The 19275-nt window shown below is 35.6% G+C and overlaps 1 protein-coding gene across 1 annotated transcript in view; it reads right to left on the bottom strand.

The window, feature by feature from the left end:
- The window catches only part of LOC129002507 (cell division cycle protein 27 homolog), a 28513-nt gene extending 9955 nt beyond the window's left edge, over window positions 1-18558 (bottom strand). The window contains exons 1-10 of the mRNA XM_054430365.1: window positions 18399-18558; window positions 13861-13936; window positions 13129-13276; window positions 11924-12280; window positions 11218-11382; window positions 10417-10540; window positions 9676-9858; window positions 8751-8994; window positions 8112-8292; window positions 7011-7236 (exon numbers count right to left, since the gene is read on the bottom strand). Of these exons, the coding sequence (XP_054286340.1) occupies window positions 7011-7236; window positions 8112-8292; window positions 8751-8994; window positions 9676-9858; window positions 10417-10540; window positions 11218-11382; window positions 11924-12280; window positions 13129-13276; window positions 13861-13936; window positions 18399-18419 (1725 nt within the window). The 5' untranslated portion in view covers window positions 18420-18558. The remainder of the gene's footprint in view (window positions 1-7010; window positions 7237-8111; window positions 8293-8750; window positions 8995-9675; window positions 9859-10416; window positions 10541-11217; window positions 11383-11923; window positions 12281-13128; window positions 13277-13860; window positions 13937-18398) is intronic.
- Between the last annotated feature and the right edge of the window lie 717 nt (window positions 18559-19275).

Below are 19275 nucleotides of genomic sequence, written 5' to 3'. Positions count from 1 at the left end.
ACACTAGTGGTTCACACTGGAGCCTTCTTATTTACAATAAAATAGTAAATAAATATCACTATTTTGACTCCAGCAAAAGTTATAATTTAGAATCTGCAAAGAAAGTAGCAGATAAAATCTCAGGTTACATTGGAGAAAATGCATTGAACTACGAATTTATTGAAATGCATGGACCTCAGCAGTCAAATACATGGGACTGTGGTGTTTTTGTTTGCTGGCTTATAGAGTCTATTGTGCATGACATCGTAACTCAGGAAACTATCAACTTAGACTTCCTCCAAAATGTTGTACTCACTGAATCAGACATAGTTTCCAAACGATCCCATATAGCCTATGTACTGAGTAATCACTTTGCAATGAGCAGTGAATTTTTCATGAATTTCATGCTTGACAAATCCCATAAATACCCCAAGATACTGACAACACTTAAATCTACACTAATAAGTGAAACAGTTTGCAATAACAATGTAGCACAAACCTTACAGCCTTTGGACAACAAACTTAGTTGCAATACTGAGAAACTTGTTGCTAGCAAAGAGTCTACCTCCCAAGAGAGTAAAACCCCATGGACAACAGTTACCCCAAGAGGACGAAAACCTTTCACGCCTACACATTGTGATACGAGCAGCAACATTCAGCAAAATGAGGTTATTGTATCCAAAAACCCCTTTGAAATATTAAGCACTCAATCAGACCTTAACCCCCCCACACTATCAGCAGCGACCGAACTGAGTACATCTACTAATATAAAAATTCCAAATAAAAAACAACCCAAGCCTGCAAAAGTAGTCAAGCCAGATAACATCAAATTGACCAGCAAGACAAAAAAACATAATTTAACAATTGTGGCTGATAGTCAGGGGAGAGATCTGGCTAGCCATGTGACCAGCCTCACTAATGAGACTTTTAATGTGTTTGGACACATAACACCTGGAGCTTCGTTTGAATATGTGGTGAACAAAACTAAAACTATGTCACATTTGAAGTCATATACAGAAAATGACTGGATTTGTTTGATTGGGGGATCAAACAATGTGAAGCTTCACCACACAATGAAAGACCTTAACGAAACTTCAGATTCAATAATAAAAAATCTAGAGAGTCTAATTGTCAATTTAAAAAACACAAATCTTATAATAACCACAATACCCTACCGATATGACCTACACAATTATAAGGTACAGCATAATATAATTTCAGAAATAAATAACAAGATTAGAGCATTGGTACATACAAATTCTCATACAAAGCTATTGGACTTGCATCTCTTGGAAAAATTTTATCATACACGACAAGGTTACCATATTAACAAAAAGGGGAAAAAAATCGTAGCTAGAAAAGTATGCAATCTCATTTTTGATAAAAAAATATTGCCAGAGCCAGATAAAACACCCTTTAAGCCTAGCAGTATAATAACAGTAATCGATCAAGACATGGCAACTACACTGAAGAACAACTGTAATAAGAAGAAAGTAGCTTTTGCCCACAGTATATCAGGTGATTTTGGTCACGACAGGCAAATGACTGCTGGAGTTGCCGTTAAATTTAAGAACCAATTCGGGAAGCCTACAGTTTGGGATTGTGTTGCCAGCCACCTAGCACACCAACAAGCTAATAACGGACCTGGAATATACAGCCTAATAACCAAGCTCAAGTACTATGACAAACCAAAACTAATTGACTATGTGAAAGCTTTCCAAGAGCTCACTGTAGATTTTAAAAGCAGGAACTACGATACTTTATACTGTTCCCCTATTGGATGCATAAGGGACAATGTGGAAATAAAAACTTTTGTATCTAGTATCATATCGTTCCAAAAGAAGACTAATGCTACAGTTATCATTGTTACATACAATGAAGACTCAAGAAGATGTTTGAGAAACGGACTGAGCCACCATAATTTTAAAATCCAGCTTGAAGAATCACTTAAAGCTGAAATACTCAAGACATCTTTAAAACCATCAGCAAAGGTCATTCCTGCCACTCCTTGCTTCAATGCCAGTGACTCATTGATGTCTGATTCCTCGCCCTGGCGCGGGTGGCCTGACCAGACACAAAAGACAGGGAACTCACAGCTGCCACCAAGCACCAGCTGCATTGCTATGACTAGCACTCCTGCCAACATCATTAGAGGTGGCTCTGGTGATACCAATACTAATATTACTGCAAAAGCTAGTGGCACAGCAAATGCTTCTGATGACGCCACCACAACAACCACTGATGATCTGACGAGCATCCCCTGTCCCATTCAAGCCAGCCCTCCAGTGGTACCAGGTGAACTGCAGTACAGCGAGGTGATTAAACAATCAACACAGGCTGACCAGAAATCCACACAGAGAGATGCACCTACGCCTGCACACACATCAACAACAAGTGCTGTGCTCAGTGAAGGTGAAGTGAGTGTTGCGCCTACTTGTAATGCAGAGCTTGATGTTTTGATCGGGGATAATGATGTTCATAGTAAGAATTATTTTTTAAGAAGCAGGATTGGAACAAAAGATTTAAAATAACTAACACCACCAACAATTCAGCATCTAAAATTACAGTTTTCCACCAAAACATACAGTGTTTATCTAGCAGAATAGATTCATTAAAAATTACTATTGATGATTTAAAACCTGATATTATAATCTTGACAGAACACAAATTGACAATAGATGAGATAAATAGTTTTGTACTTAGTGGCTATAAAACAGTTAGTTATTATGTTAGGAATAATAACCAAGGAGGTGGGGTTATGATAATGGTCTCAAATGTGATTAAATGCAAAAAAATTACCAGTAAATGCATAGACGAATTAAATATTGATAAAGTTTTTGAATCCTGTTCAATAGAAGTAAAAACAAATAATGTAAAATTTATTTTAGCTGGTATTTACAGAACCCCATCTAGGAATATTGATAGTTTTTTAGAACATTTAAATAAACTTTTACATTGCTTAGGAGAAATTAATAATAGTATTTGCGTTGGTGGTGATTTTAATATAGATATTTTGTCTGAAGATAACAGAAAAATAGATTTTGTTAATTTATTAAAGTTGCACAACATGTACTATACAGTAAACATACCAACTAGAGTTACAGATACAAGTGAAACAGCAATAGATAACTTTATTACTAACATTGACAAAGCCTATATTAAAGTGCTGTGTTTAGTAACTGCACTCTCAGATCATGATGGGCAATTGCTCACAATAAATACTATGAGTAAAGAAAAATCCAATAACCCTAAAATATTATTGGAATCAAAAAGGATTTTTAGCAAAAATAATATTAATAGTTTTATAAAAGATTTAGAATTTGAGAACTGGACACAACTTTACCAAACCCCTATTGATAAAAAATTTACATTTTTTTACAATATTCTAAGGTTTTACTTTGATAAGAATTTTCCTGTGACTAATGTTCGTACAAAACACGGATTTAAGAATTGGATAGATAGAGAGATCAAAGAAGAAAGGCAAAACTTATTAAACGCTTGTAAAAACAAAAGGAAAAATAAAAATGTGACATTTAAATTAAACATAAAGCAGCAAAAAAGAAGGTTAAAAAAACTCATAATTGAAAAGAAGAAACAATACTTTCACAATAAAATCACTTTATCTGAAAATGTAGCCAAAACTACTTGGAATTTAATCAACACTGAACTTGGAAGAAATTCTGCTAATTTACCATCCCAGATTATTTTAAAACATAATGGAAATTCCGTTACTGACCCTGTGGAAGTTGTCAACATAATGAATGATTACTATGCAGACTTAGTTGACAGCACAATAATTCCAAATTTGACTAATAAAGATTCCTTTGGGGATAGCCCCAAGCAGTCCAATGCTGTTATTGCTGATAAGTCTAGATTTAAGTTTCACACTATATCTGAGGAACAGTTAGATAAAATAATTAATTCAGTAAAGAACAAGTGGTCATCTGGATACGATGACATCCCAACAAAAGTCATTAAGGCTTCAAAAAGAGCAATTCTTAAGCCTTTACTGCATGTTATAAATGCTTCTTTGATATCTGGAGTATTTCCCACAGAATTAAAAATCTCAAAAATTATTCCAATATTTAAAAAGGGCGACAAGAAGGATCCTGCCAACTACAGACCTATTTCAATCCTACCATCATTATCAAAGTTTTTTGAAAAGTGTATGTTGATGCAACTGACTGATTATTTTGAAAAAAATAGCTTATTAGATTCGGAACAGCATGGTTTTAGACAAAATAAATCAACTATTACTGCAGTCATAGCTTTTGTTGAACATATTGTGGATAAATTAGACAAAGGTGACCATACTGTTTCTGCATTTTTAGATCTGACTAAAGCGTTTGATAGTGTATCCCATTCTATTTTACTAGAAAAACTAACTTCTAATGGAATAATTGGCAAAGATTTAGCTTTATTAAAATCATACCTAATAGGTCGAAGGCAATATGTGGAAACTAAACACCTCAATGGCAATAAATTATTTAAAATAAAGTCAAAAACTAGATTAATTAAATATTCCGTTCCCCAGGGATCAGTCCTGGGACCATTCCTATTCCTTGTGTATTTAGGAAAGTTACCAGAATGTCTTTCAAATCTAACATTAAATAACAAATTTTGTATTTTTGCAGATGATATTAATCTAACGATAGCTAGTAGCAATAGAAGTAATGTTTTTGATCAATTATCCCTAGCAACAAATAAAGTCAACGAAAGACTAAGTAACTTGAACCTTTTAACTAATAAAAATAAAACAACAATAATTAAATTCTCTTGTAAAAATGGTAATTCAAGGAATGACACAGAACCAACAGACTGCCTTAATACTGTTGACCTTGCTGAAAAGTCAAAGTTCCTTGGTATTCTACTGGATAGAAAACTGTCTTGGTCAGATCATGTAAAAGAGGTCTGTTCAAAAGTTAGTTCAGGAGTCTTTGCTCTGAAGAGATTGTCCTCTTTTTGTGACATCAAAACATTGCAATCAATATATTTTTCAATGGTCCATACCCATATTGGGTATGGTCTTGAAGTATATGGAGCAACATCAAATTTTAACCTCAAAAAAATTTTACATCTTCAAAAAGATGCAATAAGATCAATGCTTAAATTGGATTTTGATGCACACTGTAAAAAACATTTTATTGGATTGGGTATCATGACAGTTTATAGCCTTTATATTTACAAAACTGTTCTTCATGTTAAACGTAATATTTCAACATTTACTAGAAACGTCGATAATCATAATTACAACACAAGAAACCGATATAATTTCCAAATTAAAAAGCATAAAAAAGAAATATTTAAACAAAAACCATCATACATTGGAATACAATTTTTTAATCAATTACCAATAAAAATCAAAAATGAAACAGATGACAACAGATTTAAAAATGCTCTAAAATTACATTTGACACAAAATGCTCTCTATAAATTCAAAGATTTCTGGGCTAAGCAATAACAGCATTGACTTAAAATGTTTTAGGCCTATTGCTGTTTCACTGAACTATATTTTTGTTTTCACTGAAGAATGCTTTTGTTTTATACCTACTTGAGAGATGACTGTATTATTTTGTTGTTTTGTTCTTGTGTATTGTATTTGTCTTTTATTTGTGTTTATATTTTATGTAATGATGAATTTGACACCATTCTTGTATATACAATTTTATATACTAATGAATAAAGATGTTTTGAATTGAATTGAATTGAATTGAATTGAATTGAATTGAATTGTGATCGATGTTTTAGCTCCGAAAGCATCGATTTTATCGGTAGATCGGTACTCGGTAGAGATGGGCGTTATAACATAACAGGATGAATAACAGTGTTGCGGTCACGGCAACGTTATCGCGGCAACACGTTGTGGAGAACTCCCTGTTATTATAATAACGTATCTATCTACACAATGTTGCAGGAAAGCCGCGCGACAACGAAAACGAAAACATGCATTGCCATTAGTGCCGTTGCCGCAACGCTACCAGAGCAACGATAACTTCTGAAACAAACTAGAATAACGCATCCTGTCTGGACAACGCGGCAACGCCCGACTCCCAACTACAACTGAAAACTGAACTGATCAACCGACAATGATAACTGAACGCCGCAACACCGACCGGCGGACAACGGTTTATAGCGGCAACGGCAACGAGTTGGCAATCGTTATTGAAATAATAGGTTGCCGCAACACGTTATTGGGCAGCTGCGTTATCGTTATAACCGTTGCCGGAAAACAACGATAATTCCCATCTCTAGACTACTCGGCTGACGTCGGTTACGATCGGATTTGACCTTGAATAAACTACGCAATCGTTTCTGTTCGTGGCATGGCAACAAAATTTTCTATCTCGACACTCCCATTTTGACGTTTTATCTCGGTGTTCATTTCGAGAATGGTTTTAATACGGAGTATTTGATTCAGCACATTTAGGGGTTTTGGCTGAATTGTTAATAATGATATTGAGAATTCATGGTCCAATGACGAAATTCACGCATAATTCACGCACTTTTTCATGGTCACCTAAATTCACGCATAATTCACGCTTTTCAAGGTTTTCATGGCTGGTGGCAACCCTGAAAATGGAATGCATTTATTAAATCAAGTCTTAAATTGTTCCGATCTGGTAAGATGTAACACATTGAAAAGGAAAACGTTACAATTTGAACATTTTCATTAAGAGTGAATATTGATTAAATCAAACTTGCCCAGCGTGAAACATTAAAGTTAAAAAAATAAATTTATTACTCAAATATACCTTTGTCAACAATTAAAAACTGGAAATTAAATTTAAGTACAGATCCAAATTGTCCTAAATTGTGAGTGAACATCAACAACCTTTTTGGCTTATATACAACATTTTTTAGATGCTATCATTTAAACTACTGCAATTAAATTAGACTAGCTTAAAAGCAAATCATACAACACTTGGATATCAATAGTTGGAAACACACAGGCAACGAAGAGTTCTTTGTAACTAACATGCAACATCAATGAACTTTACGTACGGAAAGTAGCAAGTCGTCAGTGTACTCACCTGTACAGCCCGATGCATGAACTTGATCGCGGTGTCGTGCTCCTTGTGTAAGCTGAAGCAGTTTCCCGCGGCGCACCAGGCGTGGGGACTGTGGCGGTCTAGTGATATAAGGTCCTGCGCCAGCGCTGACAGTGCTGCTTCCCGCTGTAGATGCCACAGAGCCGTGCTGTACAGCTCCATACCCTCCATGCGATGAGCCTCCTTCTCTCTCACTTGGGAGAAATAGCTACAAAGTCACACAACTATTAGTTTTTTTGCTGTCAAGGCAAAATCGTGAACACCTCATGCAGACAAAGTGAAATCAAGTAGCCTACATCTTCCATGGTAACAACAATATTATCTGAAAAATACAGAAATATATTACGTCTAATAACACTTGCAATAATATATTTACACTTATACTGTTGACTTACAAGACGGTAAATACATGTAAAAGTTGGTAAGTGGTGATCGATTTCGATTGGGCACTCCAATCATCATCAGACCCAATAGGCGAATGATATTATGGTACCTAACACCCGCAGTCACAGCAGATCCTAAAATCTCTAATGCTGTCATAGCAAAGTCTGTGGCCATGGCAACACATCTTCCGCAATCGCATCAAACCATGAACATCACTCACAAATCGTTAATTTGGGATCGCATATCTTCAGAGCTGCTTTCTGTGATTGCTAACATAAAGACTCAACTAGGGTCAACCCGACCTAAGTTTGACCCAAAAACGATTTCTGGCAGGGACCACTCCCTTGGGGAAACTGTTGGCCTGACTCCGACCAAGCCAAAAATACTTAGGACCCACAGACTCCCCATATGAACTATCTGTAACAAATCTATAAATTGAAGTCGATAACGGAAAAGTTTAGAAATAAGTTAAATAATTAAATAAACACATAAAACATAGAATTTTTAGAGCTACTAGCTCCTTCTTCAGTATTAGTATCTTTCCGTCTGAAGAAGAGTCATGGAAAGACACTACTACAAAAGAAAAAGCTAGTAGCTCTGTAAATTCAATGCGTTATGTATTTATTTGTGTATTTTCATCTTTGTCAGTAAGGTAAGACTGAAGTTGGATCCCATCCATTACAAAGATAGATAACTTACTGCACGGCCTTCTGGTAGTCAGTGAGCTCCAGGTAGGCTCGGCCCAGCAGCCCCAGCACCCAGCCTGTGTTGTACTGTTGTGAAGGCAGAGACGACAGACACTCTATAGCCTTACGACATTGGAACTGAGACAGGTGTAGATACGCTGTGCCTACCTCCCTTAGTAGAGTCAACAAGCCTTCTGTAACAATCATACCAGGGGTGGTTAGAAACTAAGGGATATTTTAGAATCTGAAATAATAAATATTATAAGCAGTGTATTTGCTCAAAGTGACTCTTTTCAGCCCAAGCTAAGGATTAAAACCTGACGCTTTGCCTCGGCTGGCTGATGTGCGACCAACTATATTTGTTGTACTGCACCATTCTCTAAGCTAAATAATTCACAAAAAGTAAATTTCATACATTTTTGACACTTAGCCTCCAAAATAGTTTATTTTGTGTTTTACTACACTTGATCAGCTGTTGCTGTTATTTGGATTCAAATATATTCCAACACAATAATAAACTCATATTTAATTCCTGAAATTCTTTTACATTTCAATCTGTCTAAATGTCCAAAGGGGTGTATTTTAGTGAAATATACAGCACAACACGATGATTAACACACATGTGTATACATCCAACTTGTACCACACTCACCAATAGATTGTTTCTGCATGCCTAGATATTGCTGAGTCATTGTCGCACAGTTCATTTGGTTGTTGGAGTTGTCGCCCACAATAGATTCCGGCCGCTCACCCACCACGCCGAGGCGATTACGTTCGTTCAGGTCTTGGAAATTTGTTTTGTTCAGGTTCGCTTTCGCTAACCGCGACGACTTTGTTTTCCTCGACGGTGACTTTGGTGTGGCAAACTTGTTCCGATTTGGACTCTTGTTGTTTTCCTGCAAAACATTAGCAATGCCATTTTCACTATAAATCAGATCATTAAAAAAATTAATGCTGTAGAGCCTTGACTTAGATATGGTCCAAATCTGGTAAATAATTTATGGACGGATTTTTGTATAGTAAACCGCCTTTTAACAGCACTCAGTAAAACAAAAACCCGGGTAAACCAAAACCATCATAAAAAATTCAATCTGCCTGCAGTGGCTTGGCCAACAAAATGTAAGAGCATGACAACATGGATCTCATGCTTTGATATAGGTCTAGTTGAAAAAGTTAAGGAAACAATTTATCAACTATTTTGATTATAAATGTTGTGTATTCAGTTGTAGATTTAAGATGACATCAATTTACAAAACTACTATTAATACTGTTTTAGATCTCTTTGAATATACTTAGCCTTTAAATTCCTGCTTAGAACTGATTAAATAAAAAGATAGGTTATCAAAAATGACTTTGCCTCTTTATTTTGGTTGGCCGCAAGTCATCAGTTATTTAAAATCAAAACATAGCTGAACTAAGCGTCTGATAGAATACTGATATAAATTACCGATTTCTGTCGAATACACCAACTTTTAGCCAAGTCATGATAAGACGAGTTATTGTAAGTCACATCAACTATAGTAACAAAGACTAGCGCAGTAAATAGAACTAACTGTGGTACACTCTGTGGATGTTACCTTGACGGAGTAGCTGTTGGTGAAGAGACGCGAGGACCTGCGTACGTTCTGCGCCGTGTTGTTGAGAGGGCCGGGTACAGGCGTGGCGCTGGGTGTGGTCAGCACGTGGGAGGTGTTACATGACTGAGAGAACACTGTAGTCTTGGACTGTTGCAGTGGCGTCTCCTTGCGACTGATCAACTGCTACAACACACACACAGATGGTCAATACCGGCAAACAAATCCAAATCTCAACGCACATCCTACAACATTTAAAACTGAATTCCTCATTACATATTCAAGTGTGATTATTGCAAAATAAATAGGTACATAGTGTCTGGTGTAAAAATGTATTTCCCCTATTATAAACTTACTTTGAAACCATTCTTATACTTACAATTGATTTTTAAGGCCATTTACACAAGAATCGAAAAACCTTATGATCATCACCTACAAAGAGGTAATTTATGAAGATGATAATATCGCTAGGTTGCCCATTCCAAAAAAGTCTGTCATATCCCAAAACAAAACAAAAAATTTCTTAATACCTAAAATGTTGGGACTATCCCAAGCAAATAAAAAAAACATCACTAACAAAAAAAAAATGTTTGAGGATTTGTTGAGAGGATAGCAGGCTTACCTGAATGGGAAAGAGTCCAAACTGGCACAGGAAACATAAAACTTTACACTATGTACACAAATATTAGAATATTTCACTGTCACAGACCAACTGTACTTTGACCAAGCATTTTGAGTACTTACTCTTTTTGCCAATGTTTTTTGTTCGTTGGCATCAGTCAACGTTGAGTTAGTGGCAAAGAAGACAGGAAGAGGAGATGGGTAAACGTCCTGAGGAGACCAGTCTACCAGCGGCATCACTCCGAAACTAGGACAATACATTGTCAAATCAGCAATCATTACTGACAGTCTTTATTACACAGCAATATGATGATATGCTCTCAAAAAGGTTTTGTTTATGTCATTAAAAATACACTTGTCATGGCTAAACCTATGAACAACATGGTAGCTTCCAGAGTGCAGAAAACTCAACAAAATTACCATAAAGAAGATGTTTGAATTAAGCATTTTGTCTCTTATTACTAATAATCAGTCATTTAAGTTGTTGAGCATTGTATAATGCTGATTAAAAAAAAATATTTGGTTATTTATTACGAATAAAAACATGACAAACATCAATGATATGCTTGAAGGAGGGTTAAAATTCAAGACTTTGAAAAGCATCATGGAGATCTTTTAGCGGTAATAAAAAATTGTAAGTCTCAGTTATTTGTTGATAACATTAGGGAAGTCATTTTCTAATTGGTATTCTACTTCTTTCTAGCAGGGGCGAAATATCAAGTTTATTGTGTTGTTGACTTTCCTTGTACTTTCAACTACCTAGTACTCTTTTCTAATGTAAGTTAGATGGGAATCCATTCCTTCTTCCTTAATATATTCCTCACCAAATGTTTTTCTACCAAAACCTAACTTAATTTGTTGATAGGTAAATATCAAATACACAATATTTGTCTGGCAAATATTCAATCATGAATACAAACTTACCTCGGAGTTAAGGGGCTGACACTGCTTCCTGAGAACGCTTTTCTAAATCCCGAAGTTTTGGCAGATCGCAAAGGCAACATAGGACTATCGTCGGGTGAGAAAGGTCGAATACCACTGCATTCAATCTTGTTACTCGTTAAAATATTTTCTATTTGAATCGGTGTTCTGAAAATACAAAAAGGATTTTTATACATATTGAAAATTTCAGATGTTTAAATTTAAATTGAAGCAAAGCCGTCTCCACTGACAAACAATCAAATCAGCCTATACGTTATCATAGTGGTAAATGTATAGACTCTTGGTAGAAGTGTTTTGAGTATATACTATGGTATCCTGTTTGACTCTGTAACATTTTTGGATAATTTTGCACCCAAACCGACAATTACAAACGCAAAACTTATTTAAAATGTAATTACATCATAAAAACAGGATGTGTACTTGAGTTCAAGCAAAAAAATTGTATAGTAATCTAAAAGAACTAGAACCAAAGTGGTTGGTGGCGAATGATTCCAGATTCATTTGACTATTCATATAGAAGAGAATAAAAGTAAGCGTTGTATAAATAATCTTTAGTTATGCCTTTTACGTTACATATAAATTTGAGACCTTACTAATTAAATTACAACTGAGATTTTATGTGTTAATAGACATAAACAAAATCATCGAGATTCCTAAAAGTAAAATAGCAACTTTACTTTAGACTTACTGTATATTTAAATTGTTCTCCAGCCCGAATTCCGCAGGACTGGTTGAAACAAAAGGGTTTTGTGTGCCCGTAATGTGACCGAGATTGTCAAGATGGTTCATCGAGAAGATTTTGTTGGGTTCAGGCTTCTCTCCGTGGCGGCAAAGTTGTTCGTAAGACTGCCACAGTAGAGGGTTGAGCTTCAAAGCTCTTTTGTAGGCTTCGACACCGCGCACCGTGCGTTCCGAGGCACAGCACACGCGACCAATCACACTCAGAGCGAAGCACGACAAGTTGCCGAACTCTGCTGTGATCTCGTCTAGGCTGCGTGTCCGCGTGGCATCTCCTCCAGTCAAAACTGCCTCAGCCTCTGCGTTCCTGACAGTGGGAAGAAAATATTAGCTTAAAATGCTAAAAGTTGTCAAACAAAGGTCAAATCAAAAGAAAGATTGTGTGAAAAAAAATACCCTACTGAAGGCATCTAAATTTGTTCATTAACAGTCTTCATTAAAAAAATTTTGTTTCCACTAATAAATAACAAATATATTATATTTTGTTCTTATGATAAATGCAACGAAAACAGATTAGATTTTACAGTTTTGATTAATTAAAATATAATGTTCAATTAATGAATTAAGTAGCCTATTAAATTCATGATCATTCCAATGGTATTTTTAAAGACAATTTGAGTTTTGCATTTTTTATTATGTTTATGTTGGCCAAAATGTATCACAAAAAGTTACGGGGACAGTTCCGCAGAGGACCTACAACTACTACTATCGGATGATATTTTCAATGGGTTAGGTTAGTTTCGTTAAGTTAAGTGATGATCACAAACATGGTAGTTACTTAACATATACAAAATAAATCTTTTTCTTACTCATGAAAAAAGAGAACTTGAATATGCCTACAAACTGACATCTTTGTAAATTTATTTGTTTTTTTTCCTCAAACAACAAAACATTTCAACTTTTGCCAAACTGGACTAAACTAACTTTACTGCCGCAGATGAGTGTGAAAGAGTCTTCTTGAAAGGACCCTCGGCCTATTATGGCTTAACATTTTCATGTCTAATTCAATACATATAAGTTAGCCAAATCAATATTTATAAAGCTTGAAAACTATATCCGATTTTATTTATACATCAAACTAATATTTCATCAGATAATATTGTAGATTGTGGGATCTCCGCGGAACTGTTATCATAATTTCTAACATGTTCTTACTTCTGTAGGTCGAGACAGCAGCGGGCCAACAAGTATTTACACTGAGCCGAGACTGGGCCTTTGTCTTTGAGGATGTTGTAGGCTTGCGCAGGTTTGCCGCTGCGGTAGTAGCATGTAGCCAGTAGGAAAAGTGTTTCATCTGACTCCACTGTAAACACGGTTTCAAATATCTTAAATTGGATCATTTACAATATAATTAAACCTACTTCTCATTTTGATGAATAAAAAAATACATGTAATTAATAGGCCTATACGTCAGTTGAGCATGTCGAAGACACATTGCTGCAAACACATCCAAAACATCAGCCAGTATTTTCGCCTCTTCAATTAAAACGACCATCTCCAAAATACCAATTTTTGAACTTTTAGTTTCACCATAGAACCTTACAATAAAATTCCTTTCAAATAGTACGGTAGCTTATTTATTGCATTTACTATGTAGGGCAATGCTAAGAATTCAAATTTAATTACGGTACCGGTAGGCCTAAATAAGTAGCAAATATCTTTTTCACTTTCCAAACATTTTTTTATTTGAAGTCCAACTCACAAAGTAAACGGTCAACAATTAAAATTAGCTGTAGAAAACGGTTAAACATGTTTACTTCTTTACTAAGCGCTAAGTTTAATGTTCAAATTTCTGAATTAATTAAATTTAGTCACTACTAGAACGCCTACTTATCTCCTCTTTTAAGTGAATTAAAAGTTAAATAAACAAACATTAGATGTCCTTACCTTCTGCTCGGAGGCGTTCTGCTAGAAATATTGCATCTCCATAACTGTAATTGTTTAAGCAATGCCAAATGGCAGCCTGAAAAACATACATGTTGTCATTATCACAATGGAATATGTTTGTAACAGAATATAATTTATGAACAACACTCTTGTAACAACACACAAAATACGCCTATGTTAAATAATAAGTGAAAAAAGAAGATTGGAGGTTTTTAAATCCACTCATATTTTTAGAATTACAGTAATTGCTGATATAAAAAAACACGCCAATATATGACTGGGACAAAGGTGTCATCCTGTAATCCAGCTACTAGGAGGTCACAAATTGTGGATATTTATGGGCATGCAATGTGGATGCGATACTACCTGGTGTGGATTAAAGTCATCACTAGTGAGTAACGTACTAAGACTATCTGCAGTACTATAATGATAGGCCTAATTAGACTGATACGTTATAACCACGGCAAAAATGTGGTTCGGATTCCACTATAAAATTCATCCCCTATAGTAGTACCCCCCCTAGTAGTTCATCCCCTGTAGTAGTAGTAGGTCCCTTAGTTGCCATTAGCTGTATGGGCTATTACTTAAAAGCTATTAATGTCTAAGTGAATAAGTCGACCTTAGTCACTCACAAGACTACAAGAACGCGCCACTCATCCTACACTCATCCTACACTCATCCTTCACTCATATTTGGGTTGAAATACGGACATAGTTGCGTCCCATGATTGATATTGATCAAAAAATGAAACTGTGTTCTAAACCAACCTAACATAAATAACTAAATCTAACCAAACTTGCTGAATTGTTTCAAATGTTAGCAAGTTGGTAAGTTAGGTTAGGTTAGTTTAGATCAGATTTATTTTGATATTTTTTAAAATTGTTTGTTGATACTGAACAATATTTTTATTCATCGTAGTGTCAGCTGACTGTTTCAATTTGTTACCTACTTAATATTCGTTACTTAATATCGGAAAGAAAAAGAAAATATCGATACACATCAAACAAATCATCCATAATAATGAATGCTCCCTTTAACAGGAAAGTACTTTCATTGTTATAAACAAGATAGAGCTTTCAGGTTACCATATCAATAAAGTATACAGTACTAGGAAATACAGGCTTCTTGTAGGTTTATTTCAGAACGTCTCCTATAAAGATATTACGTCCACCGGCCAGGATTACCGGAAAAAAACTGTAACTCGTTTGAGAGATAACTGCGATGCTGAGTCTGGGACTAGGCACACACATGTGCAGAAATTGCTGAATAAGCTTTAGTTCTGCACGGTTGATTTGCCAAAGTTAAGCACAAACAAACCACAGTTTAATATTTTAACAGCACTGATCAGAGAAATGAGTTCCCTTTCCACCTCCCATCTTACCCCATGGAGACATAAAATGAAGAACACTTTCTTACGTGGTGTGACATGAATCCCTCTTTCTAAGTTATATCTTTCTTTTCCCCACAATGGTGTATTGCACACCTTTATTCACAGGGTCTTATCCTACCTAGGAATACCCAGAGCTTACGGTACCGTACTGACAAATAAATGTTCTACTCAATCCTAAGACATCCACTGCTACCGCACCTAGACAGAGCTTAGTGGGCCAGTCTAAAATAAACTATAAGTTATAAGATATTTAGTTCAACTTAAGTCAACTGAGTTGACTTAACGTTAACGTTGAATTAACTTTAACATTGACTTGAACGTCAACTTAAGTTTTTATAACTCAAAGTTAAGTGCCTAAAGATAAAAACTAATTAATACCGTAATTAACTTAGCCTACCGGTCCCATAGATTGAATAGGTAAGTATACTCAACAGACAGGAACAGGTTGTTTAATTAATTGTGCAGAAAAGAAATCGACCTGTCAATTTTTACCAACTGGAAACTAAGTTACCGGTAGTCATCAAAAAACAACAATGAGCTAGGCCTATGTCCTAATTCCCATCTAAATTTTTTAAAAGTTGAAGTCTAGGCCTAAGTTACAAAAGTCTGAACTTAAAAGACAATGGGTAATAGGCTTATAAGCATTGCCTTCTTTAGGATACAAGAGTGAATTTCTGACATGCAGTGCTTCCATAGGCTAAACAAGACTTTTATTACAAAGCCAGGATTTTTGAGGGATTAAAACGTGATGTGGAATGAAATAGGATTTTAGGTACCTTTCCTACGCCTAGTAACTTATGTCACTTAACCCTGGAAAGGTATCGTCATACAGCATGACGCTAAGGGGATCAATACGTAAATTTGACGTTTCATAGGAATCGCATAGTAAGGTATCGTCATATAGTATGACACTTTTAAGGTATCAATACGTAAATTTTATGTACTGCCGGCCGTTTTACCATAAACTAGCCGGCCGTTTTATTATAGGCCTCCACAAAGGGTATTGACACGTAAGTTTGATATGCGTTCCAAGAAATTGACTGGCAAGTGCATAAAGAAACACACTACGACCAAACCAAGGCAGCCATCGCACGGCAAATGACTGCTGAGAGCACTGCCGGAAGGAGGGTATTGTCGGTTGAGGGGGTGGGGTTGAGATGCTAAAAATAACTTGCACAACGTCATATTTACGTGCGATACCCATCTAGGGTTAAGGTTAAAATGGCAATTTTCACATGGACACGGCCAAAAGATCATTTGAGATGTGACATAATTTGTACGATACGGTACCGATACTAAAATGCGGAAAAAATAAGTTAGGATTTTAAAGCGGGATAGGTTAATAAAACAGGGTTCAGCAACCACATAAGCAGGATTTTTGTTTAACTTAGGGCGTGTGGTAACACTGCTAACAAGAAACAGCTGATTAAATGGGGTTGAATCGATCAATAGAAAGCATAAAACAATTGACTGCCTCAATACCGGTATATGCCCTAGGCCTTTGGTCCTTAATGGTATTGTTTTAGTGAAATTGGTGTGTTACTCAGTCAAGAACTTAATAGGCCTACTAACTTAATAAGTTAGCTGTGCAAAATAGCATACCTAATCTTAACCCTCCAAGCATCAAGCAAAAACGCCTTGGCGTCAAGCTGTTTTTTACTGATTTGCAGGATTTCATTAAACATAACCTAGAGCCTATTTAAATGTCAGAAACTATGATGTTTTGTATATAATTTTGTTCACAGGTTCATGGGCTACAATAATGTAGGCGTTAGGCCTATTTGCAATAAAAATAAAAAAAAATTATAAATGATACACAAAAAAATCAAAATATAAAGAATCTAAAAAAACTTTTAGCTTCGCGCTAAGTCAAAATAAAATATTTCTAGGCCTACAACTATTTGAAGATAGCCACATTGTCTGAAATTTTATGTAGATTACAAATATATAAACATTATTATAAGTTAGATAAAGTATAGTAACAAAAAGTTATAGGTGTAAAAGTGATTTCTGCGCCATGTTTATGGTCAGAATCTGATAATAGACTAACTTAATACAGGCTAGTCTGAATCTGATGTTGGAGGTTCATTTATTTCTAAATCACTGTCTATGTCCACTTCATCAGGATCATTTAACTCATCACCACTCTCAAATAAACAATCACGAATGTCACTATACTATCCATATTTAGAAATTAACACGACATCTAAAACAACAATCCACCATTTACAAGCAAGTGTTAGTAAACAAGCAACTGTCAACAAACAAAACATTGACAAAGTTTACAGCTGCGCTACGATCACTACATACAGTTTAGTGGCTCGAGACAGACATTGGGAGAAAGCCCAACTTCTGCCGTAAACGGTGATACCAATATCAATCAGTTGTCCCATTGCGTCGAATTGAATTTAGAATTGCCTATTTGAATGCAAATTGAACGGAACACTGCGTGTTCGTCTACGCGTAGATGCTCGACGCCCCACAGGGGGTTTTGTTCGTCTATGCGTAGACTCTCGACGCTCGGAGGGTTAAGTGTAGAACTGTCCAACCAACTTAGGAAAATTTATTGTTTTCAACAAATCCAGCAAGATAAAATTATTTAGGTGCTAACAACAGCATGCCTCAAAATTAACGATAAAAATACTGTAGGCCTAATTTATAATGGCATAACTTATAAAAAGAGAATATTTTTGTTGGCTTGGCCATTGTTTAGCATAAGTACAGGCCAATATATAGGCCTAGGTATGTTGTGTCCATGTTTGAGCCTATATTTTTAACAATAATAGCCTAGGTATTCCATTCAACACAATGTCTTAATGGAATGTATGTTTGACAAACACGTTAGTAGGCCAACAACAACAAACAACAGCTTGAAGCATTTTATGGATTTAACATCAACGATAGGAAGGGGAAGCAAAAAAGCCAGATGCTTAATGTAGTCTTTAAATTAGAGGTAGTTTTTACTTTAGGCTGAAGAGAAAATTTAGGGCCTTAATAGTGGGCCCAATCGGGAGTAATAATTTAATGAATTTAGCAATTGAAATGGTGAACAAATAAAGAATGAGAAAGTACTATACAAGTAGGGTAGTTAGGTAAAATTACAAAACGAGAACACACCCATTCACTGTTCTGAAAAATATTCTCTTACCTGTACAGGCTCCATAATCATCTTGATAAACTATTGATTTCACTGTTAACTAAATTGCGGAGTGAATTAAAATTTCTACAGAAGCGTACCAAGACTAATTTAGTCTCAGTGGGGAATGTTGAGGTAACACTTCACCTACACAGTTACAAAACTACCACCATCTTGGAAACGAAACGGGGGTAGACAGACAGGCCAGCTTGATCAATTTCTAAATTATTGGCAATGACCTTCAACGGTCGTGGGGTCCCAGTTTATCGACATCCCAAAAGATCGACACTGAAATAGTCCCACTTTGTCGACAACTCAAAATGTCGACAGTGTCGGTAATATGGGATGTCTGTAAAGTGGGATGTCGGTTATGTGGGATGTCTGTTAAGTGGGACGGTTGTGTAAATTTTCCCACTTTATCGACACGCAAAATGTCGACAAGCAAAACAGATCGACAAAGAGCGCGAGATTCAAATTGAAGGTGAACAGCTCTTGCTGAACAGATCGGTTGAGTATAATGAGAGTCGTTCTTTTTTTAAACTCCGAACGACTTCTATTCACGGCGCTTGCAGTCTCCTTCAAATTTGTCAATGCTATCTCAACTATCTTGTGTATATAATATGTGTTCTGCCGTTTGAAGGCTTAAAATAATTAGACATTTGTCGCACTTGTATTATGATTTATTAACTGTTTTTTTTTTCGTGTAAGAAGGTAGTTAAAACTTGATACCTAGGCCAAACTTTGCTAGAGGATGATTATGGTATCCATCCAAGTTTTTTTCAATCATACATTTATTTGAAATATATAATGATATAAGTACATAGTTTTTTTTCATTTAACTTACTAGCTTAGTGTTAAAACAGATAAACCCAAACAACAATTTTACGTT

The sequence above is a fragment of the Macrosteles quadrilineatus genome, unplaced genomic scaffold, assembly GCF_028750875.1.
Source record: "Macrosteles quadrilineatus isolate MER2022 unplaced genomic scaffold, UCM_ALF_1.0 Scaffold_9__3_contigs__length_116548681, whole genome shotgun sequence".
Taxonomy (NCBI): Eukaryota; Metazoa; Arthropoda; class Insecta; order Hemiptera; family Cicadellidae; genus Macrosteles; species Macrosteles quadrilineatus.
Note: the sequence above shows the minus strand (reverse complement) of the source record. Positions and strands in the feature narration are given on the sequence as shown.